This window comes from Fukomys damarensis, unplaced genomic scaffold, assembly GCF_012274545.1.
Source record: "Fukomys damarensis isolate Sample0158 unplaced genomic scaffold, DMR_v1.0_HiC HiC_scaffold_28, whole genome shotgun sequence".
Taxonomy (NCBI): domain Eukaryota; kingdom Metazoa; phylum Chordata; class Mammalia; order Rodentia; family Bathyergidae; genus Fukomys; species Fukomys damarensis.
Genome location: NW_022900940.1, coordinates 47,529,787 through 47,555,664, shown reverse-complemented (window position 1 = coordinate 47,555,664; position 25,878 = coordinate 47,529,787). Strand labels below are relative to the sequence as shown.

At 47.6% G+C, this 25,878-nt stretch overlaps 1 protein-coding gene across 12 annotated transcripts in view; it reads left to right on the top strand.

The window, feature by feature from the left end:
* The window catches only part of Adamts9 (ADAM metallopeptidase with thrombospondin type 1 motif 9), a 129,770-nt gene that overhangs the window by 67,109 nt on the left and 36,783 nt on the right, over positions 1 to 25,878 (top strand). For 10 of the 12 annotated variants that reach the window (XM_010606562.3, XM_010606564.3, XM_033756894.1 and 7 more), the window contains 3 exons: positions 122 to 283; positions 3,145 to 3,318; positions 25,469 to 25,636. In XM_010606562.3, the coding sequence (XP_010604864.1) occupies positions 122 to 283; positions 3,145 to 3,318; positions 25,469 to 25,636 (504 nt within the window). The remainder of the gene's footprint in view (positions 1 to 121; positions 284 to 3,144; positions 3,319 to 25,468; positions 25,637 to 25,878) is intronic. The other 2 variants (XM_010606567.3, XM_033756893.1) reach the window with 1 other exon arrangement.

The window sequence follows — 25,878 nt, the reverse complement described above, 5'->3', positions numbered from 1 at the left end:
ATCTGAAGGCCATGCCTGCCACCCCTGCTGCGGCCCGAGCTCCTTCCCTCCCACGAGGCCCTTGCCGCCTGATGCCGGCTGCCCGCATGCGCTGAGGGTGACTCGTGAACTATGTGTTCAGTGTTCCAGCACCTGTGCAGGCGGCTCCCAGCGGCGGGTTGTGGTGTGTCAGGACGAGAACGGGTACCCAGCGCGGGACTGCGTGGAGAGAATCAAACCCGATGAGCAGAGAGCCTGTGAGGCTGGCCCATGTCCTCAGTGGGTGTTTGGCAGCTGGGGCGAGGTAAGTGGAGGAGCGTCTGCCGGTCAGTCTGTCGTCCTGTGGGAGAGATGCTCCTGTTCATGCCCTGCTTTAAGGGGGAAGCACCGGTTCTGGTGGAAGCAGCTTGGTTTGGGGTGCACTAGGAGACCATCTATGTAAAACATTCACCTGGTACTGAAATGAGCAGTCTGAATTCATAGGGAAGTAAAATTAGGAATGAATGTGGATAAATACTGCTCTAAGTTTGTGGACTGACCTCTGATGATTAAAATGAGAGCTTTTACAGTGACAGAAATTATGTGTAACATCAGTCCGTGGATGTCTTCCCTTCTGCATGGTTTGGGGTATTTGTGTGCACCCCTCTTCCTGTGCACAATGCTTCCTGATATTCCAAATTCTGACTCAAGCCAGAAGGAGGCTCATTATCACAGATGGGTTGTTTCATTCATAGAAGTGAGTAATTAGCTGTATATTCTCAAATAATGAAATTCTCAGCCATTGGCTTTTCTAGGTTACCATCTGTGACTGATACTGTATTTCCTCAAAAATAAGAATGGGTCTTATGTTAATTCTTCTCCAAAAGACACAATAGGGCTTATCTTCAGGGGTTATCTTATTTTTTTCATGTAGTTCCCCCCCCCCACAATCTACATTTATTCCTGTACACAATGTACATTTAGTCACATGCAGCCATGTCGTCTTCTGGAACATCATAACCCTAAACCCCGAATTCCAGTCTGAATTTCTGGCGACCCCATTTCCTGTAGAACCACTGGCCCCGTCTCTCGTGTCCAGCCGTAGAGCTCTCCTTAAGTGAGCACTGCTTCTCCATGTCGCTTGCTCACAGTGCCCTGGTAATCAGCTGGCAGTGATCTTACCCCATGAATTCTTCACCCAAGCTACGGCCCCTCACAGGCTGGCTTCACGGTTTCCATGAAATCAGGGGTTAACTGAAGACTTAGGAGACAGGCGAGGCAACACAAACGGTGGCAGCTAAGAGTAACGGTCCGCACAAAGGGACGAAAAGGTGCAGGCACCAAAGTTCAGAAAATGTTTCTTTATTTCACACAAGCGCGTTAAGCACGTCTGTTACAACCCAGCACGTGCTGAATATGGAGACTCGCGGTGGACACAGCATGGCCGCTCATTAGGAGGCGCTCACATCACACCTGTGTTTTGTCTGTGCCCCAAATGGTCATTTGACAGCAAGTCTCAGATTCGTCTGTTTGCATAAATGTTTACCTCTCATCCAAAGGTGCCTCCTTGGGTACTTACAAACACTTAATTATAATTTACATTATCATTTATTGTATTCATGTCAATAGTAATGACATATTTAATCCTGCATTATTATAATTCAGTACATCGTCTTGGGTTACAACAGTCTATTAACTGCTTCCATCTGGCTGACAGGTTAACTAGGGCTTACTCAGAAGTGCGGCTACATCCTGAAAAACTATGCCACGGTTTATTTTCCAGTTAGGTCTCATTTTCAGGGAAATGCAGCAAAAGGCAGTGGTCTCCTGCAGCACACAGAACTGGTCCGGTTCTTAGCCCTGGCTGTCGTCGGTTTGTGACCCTGGAAAGTCACATAACTCTGACAAATCTCTGTGTCCTCATGTCCAAGTGAGAACACCAAGAACAGCTTCGTGCTGTGCACGACTGTTCCATGAGGTGGTCCCCGTCCGACGCCTGGCGACCGCCTTCAGTCAGTTGCTATTGTAGAAATGCACTAATACGGTAGTGTTGAGAAGAGTAATTATTATCAGTAATACTATCACATTATGTGTGGTACTGAGCGCCTATTTTACTGGGGCTCCAGTGCTTTCTGTTTTGTGTTGAAGCAAGCGTACACCTCTCTGTTGTTGAATCCCCAGGGAGAGCATGTGACACTTAAAGCTTGTTGAGTTGTCCTGCCTTGACTGTAAAGTTCATCAAACAGAACAGGGCAATGCAGGCACTAAGAGGGAGAGAGAAAAAGGAGCCTGACGGGCCATAGTCCCCAGGCTGCTCACGCAGTGGGAGCTGTGGCTGCCTTCCTTACGTCAGCCGAGAGCTGTGGGGAGGAAGGAGGGCACTGTGGGATCCCAGCCTTTCCCAGTGGGTCCCAGGGGACCCATGATTAGGCTTTGTACCCGGCTGCATGCCAGGGGCGTGCACATCTTTGCCGGGTGCTGGCTGGCAGCAGACCGATCTCCCAGATTCCATGGGAGAGCTGGCCTGGGGGAGGGGGAGTGTTGCTGTCCAAGAAATACAGCCCCGTCCTGGCCAGGACGTCAGTGTTCTGTCTGACGTTCCCAGCACACGACTGTTCCTCCCAGGAGCGAGATGAATTGTCACAGAACTCAGAGCTACGGTAGAATAGCTTATTTCAGTAAAGGTCCGCAGATATTGGCGTCCGAGAATCGCCAGCGTTGGTGTTGACTCAGAATTCCCGGAAAATAAGGGCTAGAGGTGCAGCTCAGTACTGGATGCTGCCTAGTAGCCCAACGTACGCTTCACCTCCTGGTACCATTCATTTTTTTAAAAGTTGCCTGAAAATACAATTGGCAAATTCATTATCTTCTTTATCTATATTATATTTTTTACATTTTCTTTGCGGGGTATTTTTTGTTGTAAAGAGTTTTATTGTAGTTACTGGCTAACGGGTTGATGAGTCCCCCAGGCCTGCTCCCCTCCTCTGCCCGGCCCTTGACGAGACCCGCGTACAGGGCCCTGGAAAGGTGAGGAGCCTGTACGCCCTTCCTGGCCTCTTGCCCCACCCGGCGCCCCGACCTCCCCGCCCGGGGGCACTTTCAGAGTAGGCTGAGGAAAGTCTTCTGTGGAGAAAGGAGCCAGTGGGGTGTGCAGTGAGTACTGACCGCGCCTTCTGCCTCCCACAGTGCTCCAAGCCTTGCGGGGGAGGCGTGCGCACCAGGCTGGTGCTGTGCCAGCGGGCCAGCGGTGAGCGCTTCCCGGACCTGAGCTGCGACGTCCTGGAGAAGCCCCTGGACCGCGAGCAGTGCGGTGCGCACTCTTGTCCCGACGGCGCCTGGAGCGCTGGCCCGTGGAGCCCGGTACGGCACTAAGTGTTCGTGTTTGTCTGGCTTGGGCGGTCCGCGACCGCGGCCCGTGGGACTGGGAGGGCCCCCTGCGTAACTGTGCGAGCGGCGAGCTCTCCGGAGGGTGCGCAGTGGCCCTGATGGGCAGAGCATGTGCACCTCACCCCGGAACTGGTGCGGGAGCAGCTTCCTTTTCGCTGGAATCACTCGGGCGAGAGATCGACTGTCAGCTCAGCAGCGGGGCTTCCCTTCTCTGCAGAGCTGGGGTAGTTTGGACTTTTGAGAGGGGATTCCTGCTTATTGAGGCCAAAGCAGTTTTTCCTACGATGGTGTAGTTTGCCTCTGTGTGACCTGGGGCTGACTAGTTACAGTCAACACAAAGCCTGTGCCCCAAAGAGGCTGAAACCATTTTGGAAAAACAGATGACCAGCAGTGAAGTAGGTGACGTGGTGCCTCTCCAGGTGTCTGAAATGTTCTTCCCCTTCCACCCGGACAGACACGGGCTGGAGACCACTTGCTCTGGTCCTAGAATTCTTTTTCTGACTGCTTAGCCAGTGGTGACGTGATGAGTGGTTGCCGCTGAATACTCTGCCGACTTGTGAGACAGCGCTTGGCAGAAACAGAAGGATCAGCCATGTCCAAGCGACAGCTTAGCGCAGCTGAGCCCAGGCTATGGAGACTTTAGGGCTGCCTCCCAGAGATACAGTAAAGGTTCCTGTTAGTACAGATGTGCAGTGCAGCTGAATTCAGTGTCACATGAAGTCCAGTCCAGAAGCCCATTTATTTAGTACGGTTCTCAGTCTGAGGAAGAGTTCCAAGTGCTGTAGCAGCTGAAGCGCAGCTTAGCTGAGTGGCACGGTGGACACACTGGTGCTGGGAAGAGCCACAGGCCCCAGTGTCTGAGGCGGCATCTAGAACCAAGCCGGTAACACCCACTTTGTAGTACACAGAAATCCAGAAGAATTTGCACTATTTGGGCTGTGAGGATTGTATTTGTGAGTTTAGGAAGTGTCACTCTGCCCCAGACAGTTCCCCCAGGTTATTTTGTCTGTAATAAGGGCACCTTGCAAATGAGCCCTCTGAAGAGACCAAAGATAATGTTAAATGTATCTCCTGACACTCCCAGCGCTGTGCAGCCACCTGCTGCATAACCTTTTTCCATCTTGAGCCAGTTATAGTACACTCTGTTCATTCAGCCAAGCGCAGTGCCAACACCCGAGTCCCGTTCGGCCGTCTGGACTGCTGAGTTGAGTCATACGCGTGTATTTCCACAGCACTTGCATGTTCGCAGTACAGCTGGGCCTTTTGTCTGTTTTTACACAGGATTATCACCCTTCCCCACAGACATTTGAAGAGCTTAGGTTTTAAAATATGAACTGCTACATTGGGTTTTTTTGTTTGTTTGTTTGTTTTGTTTCGTTCGGTCTCGGGAACTGAACTCAGGACCTTACGCTTGCAAGGCAGGCGGCGGAACCACTGAGCCAAATCCCCGGCCCTGAACTGCTACTTTTAATGGAAGACACGAAGTTTATTTTTATAGCTGTTCGTATTCCCACATACAGTGTTCTGATACACGAGAAAGGGGAGAGAGAGTAAACTTTAAATACTCTGGTACCCATAGGAGCAAGGGCATGGGATGTAAAAACCACTTTGACTGCTTATGTGATTTTTATGCTTCCTTTGTAAAGTGACCATTATTTGAATATATACGTATTTAAATGCCTCTCCCGTCAAGAGAGCAAGGTCAATTCTTTGAGGCCTTTAGATTATAATGTTAAAAATTAAATCAGATGCTTTTTATTTAAATAGATCTATCGGTAATATATTATTTTGCCAAAGTGTATGTGTGAGAGGGCAGCCTTTAGATCCTTACTGCATGCTTTTGTTTTCAGCCTCTTTCTGTGGACTCTTTGGTGCCATATCTTAGTGACTCTGAGCATACTTTCCTGAATTGTTTTAATAGCCATAAAGTCATCATGGTGCCTGGCAGTGAAATTAACAGTCAGAAGTACCCTTGAGGTGCTAACATGTTGCTTTCAAGAGAAAGTGGATTAAACTGACTAGAAATCAGGCAGCGAGCCCTCACCTGCCAGTTGCTTTCTGTCCCCAAGGACTTGCACACCTAGCTGCTGCCTGTCAAGAGACCACTGCTGTGCAAGGCAGGTTTCTCCAAGGTCAAAGTGGAGATAGCCTACTTCAATTTGTTACTAAAGAACAGTTTTTAGGAAAGAACCCAGAGTTACTATTGATCCAGCTTCCACAGTCCAAATGAAGCTTCTGTGCACTTAGGGCTCCAATACTCTCGTTAGATACTCCGCTGATCCTGGCTCGAGCCATTGCGGGTCTGAGGTCATGGCTGTGAAAAACAGCATCCCCGATTCAGCCTCTTCTCTCCTTTTAAAAATGCTTCCCGGGACTCTTTTTGGTCCTGTCTTGTTTTGGGAACTTTGCCCCACCCCGCTGCTCGGTGGACTTCTGCGGCCGGTCCCAGGAGTGCCTCGTGTTGTGAGCACACGGGTCCACGTGGAAAGAGAGGCCAATGCCAGAGGAGCTGTAACTCGGAGCATTCTGGGCAAGCAGCCTGTCTAGATAATTCCAGTGAGCAGGCTTGCCAGGCGGAGCTGTTCCAGTGCGTCTCTGGCATTTCTGTGTGCGATCAGCCTGGAGACTGGCTGTTCTTGACAGAAATTGCTTCTTTGTGATGTTTATGACAAACCTAAAAGTGTTCTCTGAGCCTTGCTCTAGGTGCTTTAGGATAAATGCTTGTCGATCTGAATAATGACACTTTCAGAGCTCACAGAGGAGCTGTGCTTCTGTGTCTGCCTGGCCAACTTACAAACTTGTATCTACCTCACTTTCATATTAAACTTTGCAGCTTCTATAGGTAGGGAGAGAAAATGTTGAACGTCGGTGTCTCGTAACCTCACTACATCCATCTTGAAAAGAAAAGATTGTGAAGATCATTACCGTGTTTTCTGAACAGAGTTTTAAGCAAACACACGTAGTATTTTCTGAATACTTAGAGCAGTACAGATGTCTATGTGTTTATATAATAAAGCATATTTATTTTTCCATGTTATTTAATTTTATAAACAATGTTTAAAAGTCAGTGTTTATCAGCAGACTGTAAAGGCAAGTAGGCTGTGTGAATTCGAAGTGAATGTACCCGTTTCTTTTTGGTTTTAAAAAGGTTCATTTTGATTTTGTAAAAATCCAGTCTGTACAACCCCATCCCCTAAATCTGAGTAGCCAACTTTCAAGTTTTCTCTGGTTGGGTAGTTAAAACATGTATTTTAAAGGGATACTCTAAAGAATATTTCTGAATTGGAAATGATGCTTAGTCATATAAACAAAAATATATGGGTCTTAATATTTTGTTGGGTATTTTTTTCTTTCCTAACAGTGTTGTCCTGATTCATTGCGTCTCACTTTGAAATATGAATGCTCTCCATTTTTGAATTTGTAGATAGCGACAAAACATAGCCAGAAGACAAAATTATTATTAGAAGAAATGATCCTGAACACATAAAAGAAGCTAGAAAAAGTAAACCCAACACATAAATGTTATTACACCTTATTTGTGTTCAGGTAACTGCAAAAGGCTCACATTTGTAAATTTCTTGTTTACCTGAAATACATCTCAGAAAATACTGCTTATTAAAGAAAGATAAAGTACCATACCTATGAACTTGGAAGTTTCAATTACAGGCTACCCTTTGAAAAAAATGTAAATCATGAAAATGCCCCAAAGACCTTTTGACACCTTATTCCCCCAAGTTTTCATTCTTTCACTTATTGTGGTATTTATGGGTGAAAGAACCAAGATTAGGGAATCCCTTTAGTTTTCTCCTCAAAAGGTACAAGGAAAAGGGTAACATTCCAAATCAGGTGATGGTACCAACAGCTCACTTTTACTCTTGAGTGTTGACCTTGTGCGTACCAAGTACTCCCACGGCACAGCAGCCTTCCTGCCAGCCCGTGCAGAGGGGCTGCGAGAAGTCACTCCACACTGGGACACCCCACTTCACTGCTGGGACCGTGCCAGGGTGCCCGCTGAATCGGTCCTGTTGTGAGGGACAGAATAGGCCTCTGTCAGCATGAGGCCAGAGGCTCTTTTATAGTCAATAAAAGATACTCCTAAAACAGTGCCATCAAGTGTCCATAGTATTGAGCTAGTTTTGAGTTTCTGTACTTGACTCTAATAACAGAAAATCCAAACTTAAAACTGCCATTGGTCAATTCCCATAACTAACATTTATGAAAACATCAAACAACTGTTTAAGTTTCTGGAATAACAAAATAACGCTCTCGTGTTAAAAATACAAGTTTGACCAGAGTAGAGGGATAACATCAAGATTTTGACTATGAAAAATACCATATAAGTGCACGTGTTATTCTTGAATGTATTGCTAATGATTTTAAAAATGAAGTAAGAGCCACAGTAGTTATTCTATCAGTATGGAATGTAAAACAAGATAACTTTAAGAACCAGAGCAGGATGACATGAAATTGCAGTGTTTCTCTGGGTTCAGTGAAGATCAGGTCTCTCACTCATTCATCTCACAGATGGGCCAGAGAAATGAAAATACCTTCCTGCATCTCTGCAGCCCTGGAGACCAAACTTGGCGGGCTTCGCCACACTGATGGTGCTTTTAGGCCTGTGCGACTCTGTCCCTGCCTCCTTTGGAGAGCTGGCATGGCAGCCTGACAGATTTGGGTGCTTATGGGTTTCAAAAGCCCAAAGATGGGAGACGCCGGTCACAGAGGGTTTTGGGCTCGGAGGAGTGGTGTGTCCTCTGGCGTGCAGTCCCCTTTCTGGAATTGGAAGGAATGAAAACTTAGGAATGTGGAGTGGGAGGCAGAGCATAATTGTGTCCAAGCATAATTGGCTGGAGGGAGCCCTGGAGTTTAGCAAAGGCAGCTCAGGGAGAGTTATTTTATGGGGGATGGGCAGAGAGGTGAAAACCCCTGCATCTTTCTTTTCAAGTAAAAGGTATTCAGGCGTACAGTAAACACTTAGGGTATCGACAGCAGGCCAGGCACACTTCTAGGTGCTAAGAATCCAGCAACGAGCAAGTCAGAGCTATTTGTTCGAATGGACAAAGGGAAAATTTAGTAGTAAGTGAAGAAAACTGAGGAACTGGTCTTTCTCTCTCCTGACAGCCCCACCACCAACATAGCAATAAAAAATTGCTATTAGGGCATTCAGCTTTGTGGTGGCTGATAATGTTTGTTCAATAAATATTAATTAGCAATCCTATCTTTAATCTAAGTGTGTGACTGTCTCATTGGGTGGGGGGGGGTAAATGCTTCCTAGCTGGTGGCACAGAAGCTTTAAAAACCCATCAGTACCTGTGTGTCTGTCCCCCATTACATTAGAACCCAGGGATAAATCTGTCACAGCCAGGACCAGTGGAGGAGCTGGTTTTCTGCCTTCTCCTTGCTAGGACTCTCAGGCCCCACAGAAGTGTGGGAGGTTGTATTCGGAGGGTTCACCTCCCATTTGTCACTTAATGTGTATCAGCAAGAAGATGTGGGATGTGTGAGTTCCACACCATTTTCTTTGCTTCTTGTTGCTTTCTAGCCTGTAGAATCCTTGTCGTGGATAGTTTTAAAGGCCAGAGTCCCTTTTTCAGAAATTTCTAAAATAGAAAGTTGGCTGGGAGGGGATTTATTTCAGTGGTTCCATCACCTGCCTCACAAGCAAAGGACCTGAGTTCAATCCCTGGTACAACTAAAATAAAAGAGAAAAGTTAGTTTGTCGGCAGCTGTGCTAAGCAAATCCAGTGAGTAATGAAAAAAGGAACCCATGTAGGCCCAACCCAGAGTCCCTCATCCTGACCCAAGATCTGCATCCCCTTCTCTTGTGAGAAACAGACCACCATAGCCCCCCTGACTTTCCAGAGAGCTAGGAATGGTCCGTATCTTTTTTTTTTTTAAACCAGGGATCGAACTCAGGTCCTTGCAGTTGCAAGGCAGACGTTGGAACCACTGAGCTAAATCCCCATATGTATATTTGCTTTCCAATGTGGAGGCCAATAGCACTACTTTCCAAATGCAAGTCATTTGCTCATACTGAACACTTAAGATGTGCCTAAGTAACAAGGAAACTGCACTTGAAATTTTATTTAATTGTAATTATCTTAAATTTTAAGTAGCTGTCACTGGCTGCCGTGCTAGACAGGGCAACCATGGTCAACAGTATTATCTTTGGCAATAAATCATAAACTGGCCCGGGCAGGGAGGGAACGGCCGCATCAGCACTTACAGGGTCCCTGTTTAGAGGGCCTCCCTGCCAACCACTCGCAGTGCTCTGGCCCTTCTTGTGTTCTGTGCCTTTGTTTTGCAGAACTGCAGTGGGTGTTCCCTGACAGGTGGGCATTAGGAAAACAGGACAGTTTTCCAGAACCAGCTGTCTCGAGAGTAGTGACTCCAGGGCTTCATTGTAAAAGCAGCTGTTAAAACACTCTCCCTTGTGTGTCTCAGGGTTCAGCTTCAACGTGGCAGCAAGTTCACTTAAGGAGAAAGCATACTTGTGTGGGTGCAGCAGGTTGAAAGGGCAGCACTTGATTGATGGTTTTGGGGAGAAGACAAAAGCGGAAAACACCAGGTAGCCACCTTGCAGAAGCGAAGGCTGAGACCCTTCGGTCTCTGGAGGAAAAGTCTTAAGAAGGCAGCTTTTCATTCACTGAACCCCGTAGGTGACAGCTGATGAGATTCACAGGGCTGTGTTTCAAAGACGCTGCAGAAGAGTCAGAGTCCAGGCAGTGTCTCTTCCATCACTGCGACTGTCTTGCTAGCCTTGTCCTCTGCAGTGTTCACAAACCCTTGAGGGCCCTCACTCGCCCTCACCCTGCAGCACCCCAGAAATTATCATTCCTGCCTCAGCTGTGGCAGCAGACTGACTGGTGATATCACCCATTATTTTTCCTAGTGACCAGATGGGGACTTCTCTCTCTGCAGGGCGACATTCTGCATTAAACTGCAACACAGCAGGTGCTGTGTCCCAGAGGCCTGTCGGTCTGTTAGGCCTGTTCTCAGACTGAGCCCTGGAATGAGCGGTAATTCCAGTAATTCTCCCTAAGACTCTTTGGTCTGAAGTATTTCAGAAAGTGAATGAATTGATACCTGTAGTTATTTTAAAAAAAAACAGATTTTCACACAGTGTGTTTCCTCATAATCATAAGGAGGATTTTAATTTTTTAATAACGACATATTATAGAGCATTTGCTCTGCATTAAGAATTATAAAAGCAATTCACTTATGCTGCCTGAGTTACTCCTCTGTGGTAGACCCTCGAGTTATGTCAGGCCTGACATATAAACAACTTAGATTAGGACTAGAATTTCAGTTTTAACTTACGACCAAAGTCTTGGGTTATTTTCTGAATGCCTGCTGCTTGTGCTTCCAGATGGTCTGAGTTACAGACTTAACCCTTAAAGAGTTCTGGAAGGGACATGACAGCTCCTTCCCTGAGTGGGGTTCACTGAGAAATGCCATACCAGTGTCTCTAGAGGGATCCCGAGAACTTCCTGTGTTCAGGGAGAGACTTGGAAGGCTGTGGAGAGGAGCCTAAGCCTTCAGTTGATTAACTTGAGCTACAACCAGCCCTTGAGAACAACTCGAGTTTGTAAGTCAAGGGTCCACTGTATCTGTTGAATTCCACATCGTAAGGCAAGTTAAGTGATGGGCACTAGGACACATAGCTGGCGAGTGACTGACTGAGTGTTGGATTGTGGAATTTTCAGACTTCCAAGCCACTGGTCTTAACCAAGAAGGAATCCCTTCCTGTCACCATGTAGTGAGGGAAATGATGAAATGCTAATTCCAGTGGATAGAGCATATCATCATTTAGGATTTTTTTCTTATCCCAGATTATGATGCCATGAGTATTCTGAAATTAAGCTGTTTACAAATTTTTCTCAAGAAAATTGGGGCAAAATATAAGAAGATTATTTTTCTTAAGCCAAATAAAGAGCAAGATTTGAAGATTTTTAGAAAAAGTCACCCAGTATTTATTAAGCACACATTGGGCGATGCTTCTGACACTTAGTGCATAAAGATAAATGAAAGCCAGGTGTAGTAGCACATATCTGTAATCTCAGTACTCAGGAGGCTGAGGCAGGAGGATTGCCAGGAGTTCAAAGCCAGCATGAGTGACACAGGGAGACCCTGTATTAAAAAAAAAAAAATCAAGCAATCAAAAGCCACACACACACACACACGCACACGCACACGCACACGCACACACAAACCATTTGAGGCAATGAATCTATGTCTGTATCCAGCATAATTAGGCTGATAGATCAGATTGATAGATCAGATTTATCAGTGCCGGTTAGGGGATTTTGTAGATGTTGGCGGTGAGGAGGTTGCTTGTAGAAAGTAAGTGCACTATGAATTATGAAATATGATGACACTAAAATTTATCGAAAATGATCTCACAGCCACTCCTCTTTGGTTGAGATCAAACATACTAAATGTATTGAAATGTCCTCAAACTATTTCCTAAGCTAAAACAAACAACGGGCTGAGCTCCCTCTTGCACTGTGTGGTCGCGGCGTCCTCACGGGTGAGGCAGTCAGTGGCTCTCAGTTCGTGCTTTTCCCTCTGTCCCTCTCCTCGACCCTCATGCTCCCAGCCCTCCCTGCATCCCTCCATCTGTGAGGCAGGTAAACAGACTTTGTTGTGTTTGGGGAACCTGTGAAGACAAAGAGAGGGGAAGTATAACAGGAAAAATCCAGAAAGGTTTGCTTCCTGTTTCATAGCCAAAGCAGAGGAAGAAATGTAGACCGACCACCATGTACCACGTGCCAAGCTGGCTTCTCTGATCACTGCTCGGTGCCCCCAGCCTTAATTCCCTTCCGGCTGCTGAGGCTGACGGGTAAACTTGGTGCCTCCTCACAGAGGACTACAAACAGTGCTGGAATGAATGGCTGGGCCCCGCTGCTCATTTCTCTGGTCTGGAGATACAGAGATGAGGAGGCACAGGGCTGTGCTGTGGTGCTGCATCCGTGGTGACATCCTGACTTAGAACGTTACGTGGTATCCACCTAGGACACTCCCTTGGGGTGGAGAAATCTGGCATTCCGCCTGTGATCTGTTCTCAGACTCTTTAGGAAAAGACGACTAAATAACAGCAGACAGAGGAGGAGCGTGTGCGGTAAAACGACAGTTGGGGATTCTAGATTGGGGGTAAAGGAGATCTTTTTGATGTTTTTGCGATTTTCTGTAAGTCTGAAAATCTTCAAGCTATTATTTAAAAAATGTTCTTCAAAGAGCACCAGTCGATCTAGAGTATCTGTTTTCTTTCACAAGGAAATAAAGAGTAGATCTGGACTTATTCAGGACTTTAAAAATGATGACACGTTTGAAGAAGCTGTTTTGAGTCCGATTTGCACCCTGATAAAACGATAGTAACAGGAGTGGTGTTACAGGCCTAGCTTTGCAGAAATGGTCTTTCCCACTTAACCACTGTCTTTGCACCACACTTAGTCTTTCCCGGTGTTGCCCTCTCTTCCTCCTGCCATCCCCACACTCTGCCACTGAAATGAAACCCCTGAGGAAATAGTGAGGTTTTTTTATTTCTTCCCTTTTCCCGGAGAACCCCTGAATTTGTTGCGATTAAACTCCACTACATTCCTGTCCTTAGCCAGTTGCTCCTTTTTTATCCACTGCTGTCCAGTCCAGATTCCTTTGAAAACTCAAGATATTTCCCAAAATGGTGTGCTCTCTGTGTTTGTTTTCCTTAAGTCACAAAACAAAACCAAAAACCCTCGCGGGGCAGCCTCCCCGATTTCTGCACGGCTGTGGGCAGGCTCTGTGCGTGCAGTCCTTACTTCCCTCCCCTCGGTCCTCTTTGGGTCAGACGTGAGGGAGCCGCACAGCCTTAGGGCCGTGACGTCAGGGGAAGTGTGTTCGCTGGAGGCAGGACCCCACTGTTACTGTGGGAATTGATTTCACGCTGTGAACATCTGTTCTCTGGAGACCAGGTTTCCAGCCCCTTAGCTGAAGCCTCTGGCCTTCCTGGAGTGACGTGAGGTCCCCATGGCTCCTGTCCATAAAGATGCACTTGTGCCCCTGCTCCGCGAATGTGATTGAAATCTGGTCACTTCTGAGAACTTGGCAAAGGACCCTCTGGGGACCTTAGCGTAGTTCTTAACTACAGGGTGATTTTTGCCGCCACCACCAGATGCCCCGTGTGTTTGGATGTTGCAGCCAGGGTGGGGGTCCAATTAGCACCTCGTGGAAGATGCCTGGAATGCTGCAAAGCATGCTGAACGCACAGGACAGTCCCCAGCAGCAGGAATTATCCTGTCGGGAATTTCTAGGTGTGTCATAGTTGAGACCTCCGCTGAGGCAGAGCTGCAGGCTCTAGGGAGTGACAGAGGGTCACAGAAGCTCTTCTCTCCAGGCAGTGAATTTCCCATCAAACCTTACGTGAGAGCCAAGAAGCCATCCAAGTCCAGTGAGTGAGGGCCCCAGGTTACCGCTCCAGGCTGTGAATTTGCAAACCACTGTGCAGCGCACTCTCCTGAGGGCAGGGAGAACGGGAAGGTGTAGATGTGTGCAGATGTGCCGGTGGGAGCCGCACCTTATCCCGGCAGCCGTGGTGGTGAGGGGATCAGTTTGTAACTGATGATGGGAGACGGACGTTTCACAGAAAACAAAGCCCCCTCTGCGCCTTGCGCAGTTTAGGGTAGTGCCGTAGCTCTGTGCACATGAAGCAGATTCTCTCTCAATTTTACATTTGAACCATCAGTGGTAGAAAATGCAGATAAATAACAACCCCGCAGTATCTGGGAAGGTCAAGCCTGAGCATCGGAGCATTTAGGATTCCCCTTGGGACACTTTTTAAAAAGGAGTAACAGTGAGCACATTGTACGTGGGAATGGAGGCCCTTTCTAACTGGGTACCCAGATAGCCGTCCGCAGTGGGTTCCCTGGACTGCAAGTAAGAGGTGAGGTTTCCCGTCCTCAGCCCTGTTGGCATTTAGGTCCAGATAGTTCCTTGTGGTGGGTAGCAGTGGGCACTGTAGGGCATTTATCAGCATCCTGGGTCTGTACCCACTAGATGCCAGTACCGTACCCTCTCAGTTGTGACAGCCAAAAATGTTTCAGTCCTTGCCAGATGTCTCTGGTGTGTGGGGGATCCGTCTCTCTCCCATAGTTCTGTGGCTTCCTCACAGCAGAGTTTTGTGTTTTCATATTCTGATGGGCATAATTTGAAGCATTTGCCAAATATACTTGATAGCGATTGCTATATATTAAGACAAAAAAGTCTTCACGGTTATAAAATAGTTCTCTCCCTCCTCTCAAGGAAGAGAAACTTTACAGACATCACCAGGTGTTGGTGTGAGTTATCTGTCAGTTTCAGCTCGGGTGATCAGCTTTTCTATCTGCGTGGTGTTGACTTGGCTTTTCTGTGCGTGAACTTACGGGGAAGAAGTTTCTGAGCTCTGCCTCTGGATATCACTTTTTTTTTTTTTTTTTTTTGCATATCTTCCCTGCTTTAGCAGATAGAAGTGTTGTGTATTTACCAATGTCCAACCCAATGGCCCCCCATGCACATGCACACGTACACACACACACACACACACCATGGCCTTACCTAAGTGAAAATTGGTTTAGCTGCCCCCCCAAAGCAGTCCTTGAGATCCAAATGTTTCCAAGAGTTTTGAACTAGGTTCCGGGTTTTGTTTATTTTACTTGTATCATCAGAGGTAACTGAATATCTACATTTTTTAATTGAGCCTTTTTACACTTTAAGTAGGAAGCAGGCTCTCAAAGGAACTCAGAAATCAGAGTTAGTCACCTCTTATTCCTGGACAGGACCCCCGAAGCGGGGCAGCTTCTCCCAGGTGCCAGCAGTACCCCCAGAAGGATGAGGACCAGTGTGTTTACAAGGAGAGGGCCAGGGCTCTTAGGACTGGCAGGGACCTAGTGTGATGACACCGATTCCTACTTAACAGGCCAGGTGGGGCCGGCCAGGGGGCAGGACGGTGTTCATGATTCCCTTCCATCAAGTTTACTGTTAGAAAATCTCGGGCTCCATGTTGCTTTCATGGTCTGGAGAGTAGACACCTTGAAAACATTTTTCTAAATGAAAGAGGTGGTCTTGTATAAAGTTCAGTATCAAACTGAGATGCTTTGTCTTCAGACAGAAATGTGAGTCTTCAGGGTTTTTGGCTTTTCAGCGTTCCCAGCCAGAGAGGAGACAGAAAATGCCGGGCCTTGTAGAACTCTATTCTCCTACATTTCTTCACATTCTGTCTTCAGTCTGTAGATTACATTTTGCCACCTGGAAGAGATTGTCACTCTCAGGTGACGTCACTGGGAAGGAGAAACTGTGCCATGGAACACGGGCTGTTCAGTGACTCCAATGGCTCAGAGGGGTCTCTCGGTGCCCCTCTTCATGAGCAGGTGCCAGGCACTGGGCTCCTAGGTCTGCCACTTGTCACCTGCTTATTGGAGAGCACACTGTCAGACAACCTTCCTCTTAGATGCCCCTGTGCAGTATTTAATTCTGCAATTACAAATTAAATATTAAAGCACACAAGCCAGCTTTGGGCTGAGTGGACACCGGAGATCGGAGAGAGCAATAGTTTTTTATTTAGTTTTTACAGTAAACTGAACATAGGGCAGAAAGTTGTGTGATCCTAAGTATTCCTGTGTGATAGTTGGCTCTGGGTTCTGCTAGGCAATATCCATGTGTGTGTTTGTCTGTAATTGAATGTTTTCCAAATACCAGACACTGTTCTGGGCACTGGGGAGGGAACAAAACACACAAAATCCGTACACCCGTCAAGCTTCTATCCTAGTAGGACAGCAACCTATAAATCACTGAAAGGAAAGTGAGGAAGGCTCATAGCATTTCAGGTCACACTCAGCTGGGAAGAGGGACAAGGATGGTATGGAAGAGGGGCCGGACTGTTATTTTGAGGAGGTTTGGGGGCTTTTCCATTTAGAAGTTGAAATTTGAACAAAGATATTGGAAAATGCAAAAGCAAAGAATGTGGGCCTCCAGACAAGGCTGCTGCCGGAAGCATCTTAGTGATGGGAAGATGGAGGGTGGTGGGGCGGGGAAGGCAGCAGGATACACAGCTGCAGAGGGGAGGGAGCACGCAAGGCATTCTGCAGGGCAGGAGAGGAGAGGGGCTCCCCTAGGAGAGATGTTTGCTTTCACTTTGAGTGAGACAGAAGCCACTGCAGTGGGAGTCAGCATTCGAGGACACCATGCATTTGCTCTGAAAGGAGCAGAGGAGCTTTGAGTTCAGGAAGGCTGTAAGGAAGCGAAGACAGAAGCGGGACTACGCGCAGTGGCACAAACCTGTAATCCCAGCTGCTTGGAAGGTGGCCCCGAGGACTGGAGGTTGGAAGGTAGCCTGGGCAGCTTGGAGACCCGAGCCGGAAATCAGCTCAGTGGCGGAGTGCTTGCCTGGCATGCGTGAGGCCTGGGTTCAAACTCAAATATGACGCGTACAAATGATGGAAGCAGGGAGACTCCCAGAAGGCAGCAGCTCAGACCTTGGATTGAGTGCGTAACTGCCACACTCTTCTGCCTCAGTTCTTGAATTTCCACTGCAGAAACTCTCAGAGTGCTATAGGGTCATTTAATTTGCAGAAAACTATCGAACGTGATTGTTACCGCTTCTAAAGACAAGTCTTCCACGTTGTAAGCCATTGACACTTTGGCTGGTTTTCATTTCTTCTGGTTGTATTTCTTTCATGGTGGTGCTTTTGAGTCTTTTCTTTATCGGTATGGGTGGGAGGGGGATGAGAAAAGACAGGAAGCACTCAAATAATGCAGACTGAGAGGCACTCTGCCATCTGAACTGTCAGCAGAGCAGGTGAAAGAGGGTGAGCGCCTAATTCGGTAACTGGTAAAATGCCCTTTTCCCCTTCTGTTATGAGGTTTTTCTCTGGATGTAGGTTCAGGTACTCATGCACATCTCGGTCCTGGAGTGACATTAGTTCCGCCTTAAACCCAAGTGATTGGACGAGCTGCTACCCCAAACCGGTGTAAACTTTCATCCCTCGGCACCCACAGGGATTAGTCCCAGGACCCCTAACAGATTGCAGCTCCACAGATGGGGTGTTCAAGTCTCTTAGAGGGTACAGTGTGTGCACATGGCCCACAAAGTCCTCCTCGGCATTCAAAGCTATTTCCAGGCCACTTAGAATGCCTGCCAGTGCTCTGCAGATAACTAGGCCCCAGCTTGGTGGGCCCTGTGGACATGAACTGCCCGGAGATGCAGAGGCCAGCAGCGCGTGGTAGCTGACCTGTAGAGGTGCTGCTTTCACTGGGAGCTCATGGGTGGAAGGCCAGACAGACAGCAGGGCTGGGTGTGGCAGGGAGATGCGCTCAGTCGCAGTGTCCTTTAAGGGACTGTTGAGCACAGGGACAGCCCTGTGGGAAGAGGACGTTTATGGGGTGGACACCGATCAAGCACGTCAGAGTTCAGGAGCAAACTGCATGGATGTTTTTCTGTGAAGTCAACTTGAGCTTCCGGGCCTGAGCTGACTGCTGTGGATAGTAAAGAGGTCACACCAGGTGGGGCTGTGCCTGCCCCAAATCTGCTCGCTGGCGTGAGCACCCCCAAGCCCGACCTCTGATCACCTCCACCTTCAAAAGCCGAAAGACTTTGGCCACAGCTCCACCTGTCATAGCTTTCCATTGGTGACTTCCTCCGACCCTTCCTCACTCACCTCTGTGACAGCTGACACAGGCCCCGGGACCCGGGACCCTCCCTGCCATCCAGACAGTTTCACAAATGCTCCTGTGCCGGGCACAGAGTGTTCCGCCTTCACCTTTCCCTCTTTCCTGGAAAATGCCAACATCATAACTATGCTGAAGTCCAGATATGAGTAATGCTAACTTTGTAAGGGAGACAGTCCTACAAAAGTAGTCAGTGTGCTTGGAAACAAGGGGGTCAGGGCCTGGTGATGTGACACAGCCCTGGTACGGCCATGATAAAATTCACCAGGTACAACATCTGCAGATTTTTTGGTTTTCCTTTCTCTTGGTGGGAAGAAAAACTGGCATAGTCATACTCTTGCAAAACCAAAAGAATGGGGATTCACAGCTTCTATAGCTAATTTCATACATATTTACTGTTAAACCATCTTTCTTCCCTCTGATATGGACTCGTTATGTTTTAAGGGTGGAGGGGAGGAAGCACCCCTGGAGGGCCCTGTGCCTCACTGCATTGTGGGGTCCAGTCCCCCTTGCTAGCAGGCCGCCTACTTGGCTGTACAATTAGCTCAGCCTGAATTTGCTCCAGGAGTTGACATGTAAATCTCAGCCGCTGCCTGAGATCTCTGTAGCTTTGCAAGGGCAGAGTGGGAAGATGGCCCAGTGCCCCATCTGGCCGGTGACTGCTCTCACATCCGCTTTCCTCTGTGGTGTTTGCTGACAGTCCATGCTTTCTCAGCGCCTTCACATGGTAATAAGTGCCAGGGTGGTCCACACATGCACAGCCATCAGGCAGGCCTGTCAACGCTGGCTTTACGCCCTGAACTCACAGCCCTTGTTTCCTGGTGAAGCTTTCTCTGCTTTCTTCCTCAGTATTTTGGTTTTTGGTTGCCCTGTTTAGAGCCATTCTTGTTTGTGAGAAGCCCTACAGAAGTATCCCTAAATGGGCTCAGATGGCCAATAGGAGACACGCTCTTGAACAAAGGACCATGACCCCTCCCACAAAGACCCCAGCACAGCAGGGCAGGGGCGACTGTGTGCTCCGTAGTGGTCCTCACTGCAGCCAGCTCTGTCTCAGGACATGTGAGACCAGGCATCAGGAAACAAAGGTGAGGCAGAAGCACTCCCGGCGATCAGCGGTATGGCCAGGAAGTGGTGGAATGGAGAAAAGATGCAGGACTGGGACGTCATATCTTTCTTGCTCTTACTTTGGTGAGAAGAGAGCATAAAAATCAGCAATTGACTATAGGTGAGGAAAGGGCAGTAGAAAAATAACTAACACCTGTACCTGCTCTGTGGATTTCTCTGTGCCTTTGGAAAGGAAAACACTTTGCTTATTCACAAGATTTTGCCAGACTAGATCCCACCTTTACTGCCAGCATTGACATTGACAGAGCGTTCCCCTTAGATACATTCATTTGGCAAATCTTTTTAAATGCTCATCTTTTGGGAAATCTTCTTTTTGAAAACACATTGAGTAGAAGGAGTGGTGTGGTGCTGTTGAACAGGGATTACTTTCATGTCGTGTGGCCATCGTGGAGAGAGCTTGGATTTTGTTGCCTCCTTTGATCGTTGCCTGGCTGTACTGCTCACACGTACGGCAACTGCAGAGAGAGCCTAGCCCAGAGAGAGGGTGACTCACCTGCCCACGGCCATGCAACTCTAGCTCAGTCTGCCGCCCAGCCCTCTGCTGCCTTTTAGAGCAGGACAAGGGCCGGCTCCCCACACGCAGCCACCAGCCATTCACTCTTGTTCCTGTAGAGGAGAGTCCTCAAGGCCAGAAGTGCACGACCTCCGCCTCCTTTGTGCTTCCCCGCCCATCATCCTAGCTCTAGGTGCGGTGCCCAGCGTGGAAGGGATGACTAAGTGCCGTGCAGTGTCTGTAGAGAAATGGATAAACCTCTGAGACTCCCAGCAGCTCTGGCGCTGAGTGAATCGACTGGCCCAAATTTACAATCTGCAGCCTTCCACTCGGCCATGGAAGAGCCCTTCGCCAGGCCCCAGAAGTGACAGTTTCCTATGGGGCACCAGACAGACCCCAAAGGGTTCATAAGTCCTCGGCATGGTCAAGAGGAAAGCAGGGTGTGGCTTCAGCCAACAAGAAGGAGGTCCTGTGTATGTGACCGTATACTGCTTCTCATATGCCTCTCTTCCTGAGGGTTAGGGTGTGGCGAATAAGGTGCAGAAGTGGGGACTATTAACAGCACAGCCGGCCTCTTCCAGGCAGGCTGAGGACTCAGAGCACCATGAAATCCTCTTAAGAGACATTTCTCTGAGGTCTGTGCTTCCTGCCGTTGCCTTGAGTAGGCAGAGAGGAGTAGCCTGCTCTTGTATGCAGCCCCTGTTCCCGTGACAGTTTAAGGACTGAGTGGTGGTCCTGGAGACAAGCGTGCTCAATGCCAAGCCTAACTCTGCTCTTCCTGACTCTGTCATCCTGGGGAGTGTGCATTAGTGGACCCTTAGTCTCCTTCTGTGAAAAGAAACCCTAATAAAACCTGAGCCACACAGTTGCTTTGGAGATTAAATGACAAGAGCCACGGTCCTTATGGCTCCTGCCCAGGGTTCTGCTCACAGCCCACTCACAGCACGAGGTCTGCTCAGCCTGAAAGAGTATCTTGGGATGACCTTGAATCTAGATGACTTGTGTCAGATTAGTCCAGCATCAGTGCTGTAAGTCAGGTTCTAGGTGGTTGTTTACGAAAACCTAGCATTCGGTTAGTCACGGTACACTCTGTGATGGTAGTCGCAGCCTTCCTGTCTCTTCGTTCCCCTAAGTTGCTGACTGCCTACAGTGTAGAAAGCAGTGAACAAATATATGTGTGTTGCTACCTTTTTTACACTGTGACAAACCCACATGCTTTCCATTGAGCATGGTCTGAAACTCAGACTCCGAAGTCCATATCCTCTTACATTACTTCCTTGATGGGACGCTAGGTACATGCAGGTGTCTTTTCGCCTTTCCAGTAGTGTGACCCTCCCTCGCACGGGGGTGTCTCATTTGTCACTGTGACTGGCAAAGGCAATCTGGGACCTTGGAGGAGGCCTGTATCTTCTTCGATAGCTTACTTTCCAGGGGAAGTAAAATAAAGTAAAAATGAGAGTAGGATCAGAACTCATTGCCATAAAAAGATAACTACCAAACATTATTTAAATGAAGCAATTTAGGTGTTGCTTTCAAATTGTATGGAAGCACCTGGGAAAGGCCTTGAAAAGTCTTTAATACCATCTCCTGTCTCCAAACAGAGCTCGATCCACCCACCCCAAATGGTGGTGCACCTGACTAACCTCTAGAAGAGTCTTGGCTTAACTTGGCAGTGGGCTCTAGTATATTACCTTTCTCTTGGCCTTCTGTCCTTCTTCCTTCTAACCTGTGTGAGCCAGTCTTGTATGTGGAAATGCAGAAGCTCAGCGTCCAGATTGTGGATCACCTGTGTCTGTACCTGACTCAGGGCTGCAAGGACTGCCTGCGGTGTCCTCCTGTGCATGAGGCCTGTGCTGTAGTCCGGGCAGTCCTGGCCTGCACCCACCACTCCAGGGCTTCCTCTGAGCTCCGCATCTTAGCCCCACCCAGAAGCTTCCCTGTGCATTCCTGACCTCTTACCTTTTCCTTTCTTCTTCTGGGTTCCTCCTGCTCTGTGAACTCGTTCATTAGGATCACCAGAACCTCTGGCATCTGAGGCTCTCGTTCTCCTTGGGTCTTCAACCCTTATCATCCAGGTAGACACAAGAAGCTCATTGGCTTCTTGATAACTGAGAAACCATGCCTTCAGTGTAAGTGAAAGGACCAAGGCAGGGAACCCTGAAGTCCAGGGCAGCACTCTGGACTCAAGTCCATCGATGTGATGTCCAAGCCCTTGAGAGAGGATAAGGACACACCGCCCGTGTCCAGAGTATCATGTCCACTGGATGAGTGAAATGCAAGGATTTCAAACTCTTAAGCCTTCTCAAAAAGTGTTAGCACTATGTCTGAACACTGCTCCACATTGCAACATCCCCTTCCCTGGCCTCCCAAAAACAAAAGCTTGAAAGTCCAGGCATTTGGGAGGCTGACCTTGGGCTTCTGAGTAAGCAGAGATTACATTGTTTGGGAATTTTGCTCAAAGATGGGGGAAAAATCAATCCCTTAAGTAAGTCGGGTTGCTGGGTTGCTGCCTGAGAAGAAAAAGTCAGAGTCCTATGGGCAAATGAGGAAGCTATTTTAGCTGCAGAATGAAGGAGTCAAATGTTCCCAAGAGCGAGAACTCTCAGATATGTAGCCAATAACTAATGTGTTAGGTGACACACTAAATATAACTATTATATCTCAGTGCATGTTGATAAAAACATCATTTTATGCCTGGGAAAAGACTGGAAATGAGAAGATGGAAATTGCCCCCAGAATGAAAGAGCTGAAACTTGTATTTATTTAATTATCAAAATGACAGCTCTTTCATGAAGCCATAATAGACATATTAATAAACCTGTGAGGGTTAAACATTTCCATGAACAGCTTCTTCTCCTCATTGATAATTTAGAAAAGCATTAAATGAAGACTGTTTGCTGTCAGATTAGATACCTTGAAAATTCCCTAATCTCATTTAGATCTTAATAATTTCAAGAAAAGAACATGTGTGGTGAAACCTGCTTACGATTGCATTCTTTGTTCTAATTCAGGTCCATTCAAATCCCCAAATAAGCAAAAGGCATCTCTGTCTAGGTGGGATGCAGCTGATCCGGACATTTACAGGGCTTGGAGGCATCTTGTTTAGAAAGTACTTCACCATCTCATCAGCAGTAGAAGTAGAAATTGAAGTTGGCGATATCAGTGACCTGGATGAGTTACTACCTCGGAAGTTGTGTATAATTTAATCTTTGTTGTTGTTGTTGTTGTTGTTGTTGTTGTGCCGTTACTGTTCCCAACAGACATACGGGCTTGTGCTGTAGCAGGTGGGAAGCAGTGTGTCAGGCTCTGTGCTGTACGATTTGGAAACATCACTTGTCCCCACTAATAAACCTAGGTCTGTTGTTAAGCTTTGTTGATTTATCAGGGTGGTTAAAACAGATAGTGCATATAGAGTCTTAGAGCACAGCCTGGCTGCAGTGGTGTAAGGGAATTTAGCCTTCTCTAATTGTGCCTCTGTAGCGTTCCTTCTTTTAAACTGTGTCTTCTGCTGTCCATATCTGATTGTTACGTTGATTATGTCCATCAGCTCTCTTTGACCCCTTCATCACAAGGTACAGCGCTCATGTATTGAAATGACTGTCCCCAAGGGTAACTTGCTTTGAGTGCAGCCAAGTTCATTTGATTACCGTAAGACAACTATGGTTCTTCACTCTGCTCAGGCGGATATCACCACCTATGAGTCCCTGTTCCCCATGTCCAACCCATTTCCTGCAGAGAAGTGTGTTCTTACTTCCAGGGCTGTTTCCCAAATGTCCTCTGTATCTTGATGTGGTGGCACATGTTGCTTACACCCCCTCTCCAGTGGCCCAAACCAGAAGCCCAGAAGCCGTCCTTTCCCTGTAACCACAGTCGGTCTGTCAGGCTCTGTCTTCTCTACTTCACAAACGCACATCTTGACTTCACCAACTTTGCCCACAGAAACACCCTGCACTCGGGTCTGGGCCGCCACTGCCTCCCGCCTGCACAGACCCAGCTTCCGGGGGCAGTGCGGGTTCCTTTGTCCACTCACACTGCCTTCGTGTTTAGCTTCTGCTCACTGGTCAAGTAGAGGTTTTTAAACAAAAATCAGATCCTGTCTCGCCCTGAATTAGACCTGTTCAGTGACTTCCCATCCTCACTGTGGCCTGTGACCTTGGCGGTCTGCCCCACCCTGCAGCCTGTTTGCTTCATGGCGCTGATCTCCATGAATAATCATGCCCAGTGCTACTCCTGTCATCACTCAGTTGGTGTCAGTTTGTCCTCACTCTGTCTCCCATGTTTTGCATGATTTCTGGAACATGGTAGGTACTCAATAACTGTTGGGTGAATAAACAAATGAAGTCGTTCCAATTTCAAATTGTGCCCTTATATTATTTTCCCGTTGAAGTAACATTTTTACTACTAAAATTGGTCACAAATGATAAGAATTACCTTTGTGCCAGTCCCTCGGCAACTCTTAGAAATTTATAGGAATACCTCTAGGCACTTCATTCGGAAACCCTTGGAAGTCGAAGCACCGTAAGCCGAAGGATGAATAACTTTGTTTTGGTGTAGATATTTGACCTGGACTCCTTCCTTCCATAATGGATACCATTAAGCTTTCCAGAATAACCAGTCCCGATCATACGGTTCATCAGATGAGAGCTCAAGTGAACATTTCTAAAGTGAAACATTAAAGCCAAATGTGTTAATATTCATATTTTAAATTTCCAGCTACTGTAGAATTTTTTATAATGGTTTGTGTTTACCAGAAAAAACGTATATGGCAGTTTCCAAATGGTACAGCTTTGGGCGTGCTGGGTAATCGGGCTGAATTAATACGAGGCCCCTTGTTTTACTTGGAGCTGTTTATCTACTAGGCACAAAAGGGCACTCTGGTAATTGAAGCTCACAAACTCACAGAAGGAATGTCACTCGCAATCCATTTTCACATTGTGTTCTTCATTCTTAAGTCCATTTCCCTTTGGAAGCCAAGACTGTTGTATTGGGAAATAATGTGTCGCGCTAACCTGAGCCAGCAGTGCGGGATAGAGCGGTAATGACTTCTGGAATCACTAATGCGGGCGATGGACATTGAGTGTCCCCGTGTGCTCCTCGGGGCCGGCGTCTTGCCTGCTCTACAAGAAGCTGTCATTTCAAATTTGTGTCCCGACTCCATGGGCTCTTTGATTTCTAAACCTTTCTGAGAAACCTAATCTGAAATCAAAGTCGAATGTCCGGATGTGGTCAGACAAGGTCACATTTGAAACAGCCCAGTGAGCCTGCAGATCCGAGCTGAGGGGACGTCACGCTCCTCCCAGACTCGGCGGGCTTGCCGCTGGCTTACCTTTCAGTTTCCAACGTGCCTTTTTCACCTCTTTCCCAAAGGACTAGGAAAAATACGAGCTTTCTCCCTGGAAGATGCCTGAAGGGTTTTCTTAAATCATTTAATTAAAAAATTGAACACAGTTGCATTTTGGAAATGCACTATGAGTGCATTTACAAGGATCAGTGGATCCCAAGGCATTTTGTTGAAGATATATCTTACTGTTTGCTAGTCAGGCTTCTTTCAACTGAACTTCCTTGATAATTTCAGGTTCGCGAGCCTTATATTGGTGCTGAGTTACTAGGATTTACCTATACTCTTGAGTGATGCCATACATAGTTGCTGCTGGGCGTTGTTTCCAGTGCTACCTTCCTACCCTGTCAGGTCTTGAGGTAGTATCCCGAATGGCACTAGAAGAAGTTGACTCTCATTAGACACGATCTTAATATCTCACAACACAGGTTTTTATCGAACTCCGTGTGATTAGAAAACAACAACAACCTTGCCATTGCTTTATATTGCAGTGTTCTGTCTCTTGTGGTCGAGGGCATAAGCAACGAAATGTTTACTGCATGGCAAAAGATGGAAGCCATTTAGAAAGTGATTTCTGTGAGCACCTTGCTAAGCCACATGGGCACAGAAGGTGCCGCGGAGGACGGTGCCCCAGATGGAAGGCTGGCGCATGGAGTCAGGTGAGCAACGCTTCTCCCCTCCCCGCTGCTTCTTCCCTCCAGCCACGTGGCTGACGCCAGCGTGTTCTCTTCTGTTTCTCTGCATGGTTTTGGCTTTACCCAGGGGAGCCGCAGACTGGGAGGCAAGAATGAGCTGCCAGGCAGGCAGGCAGCTGTGAGACCTTGAACGAGTAGCTTCGCCCCCGGAGCGGTGCCTGATGCCCACCGTGAAGTGGCTTTGCACGAATTCTCTGTGGTAGTAG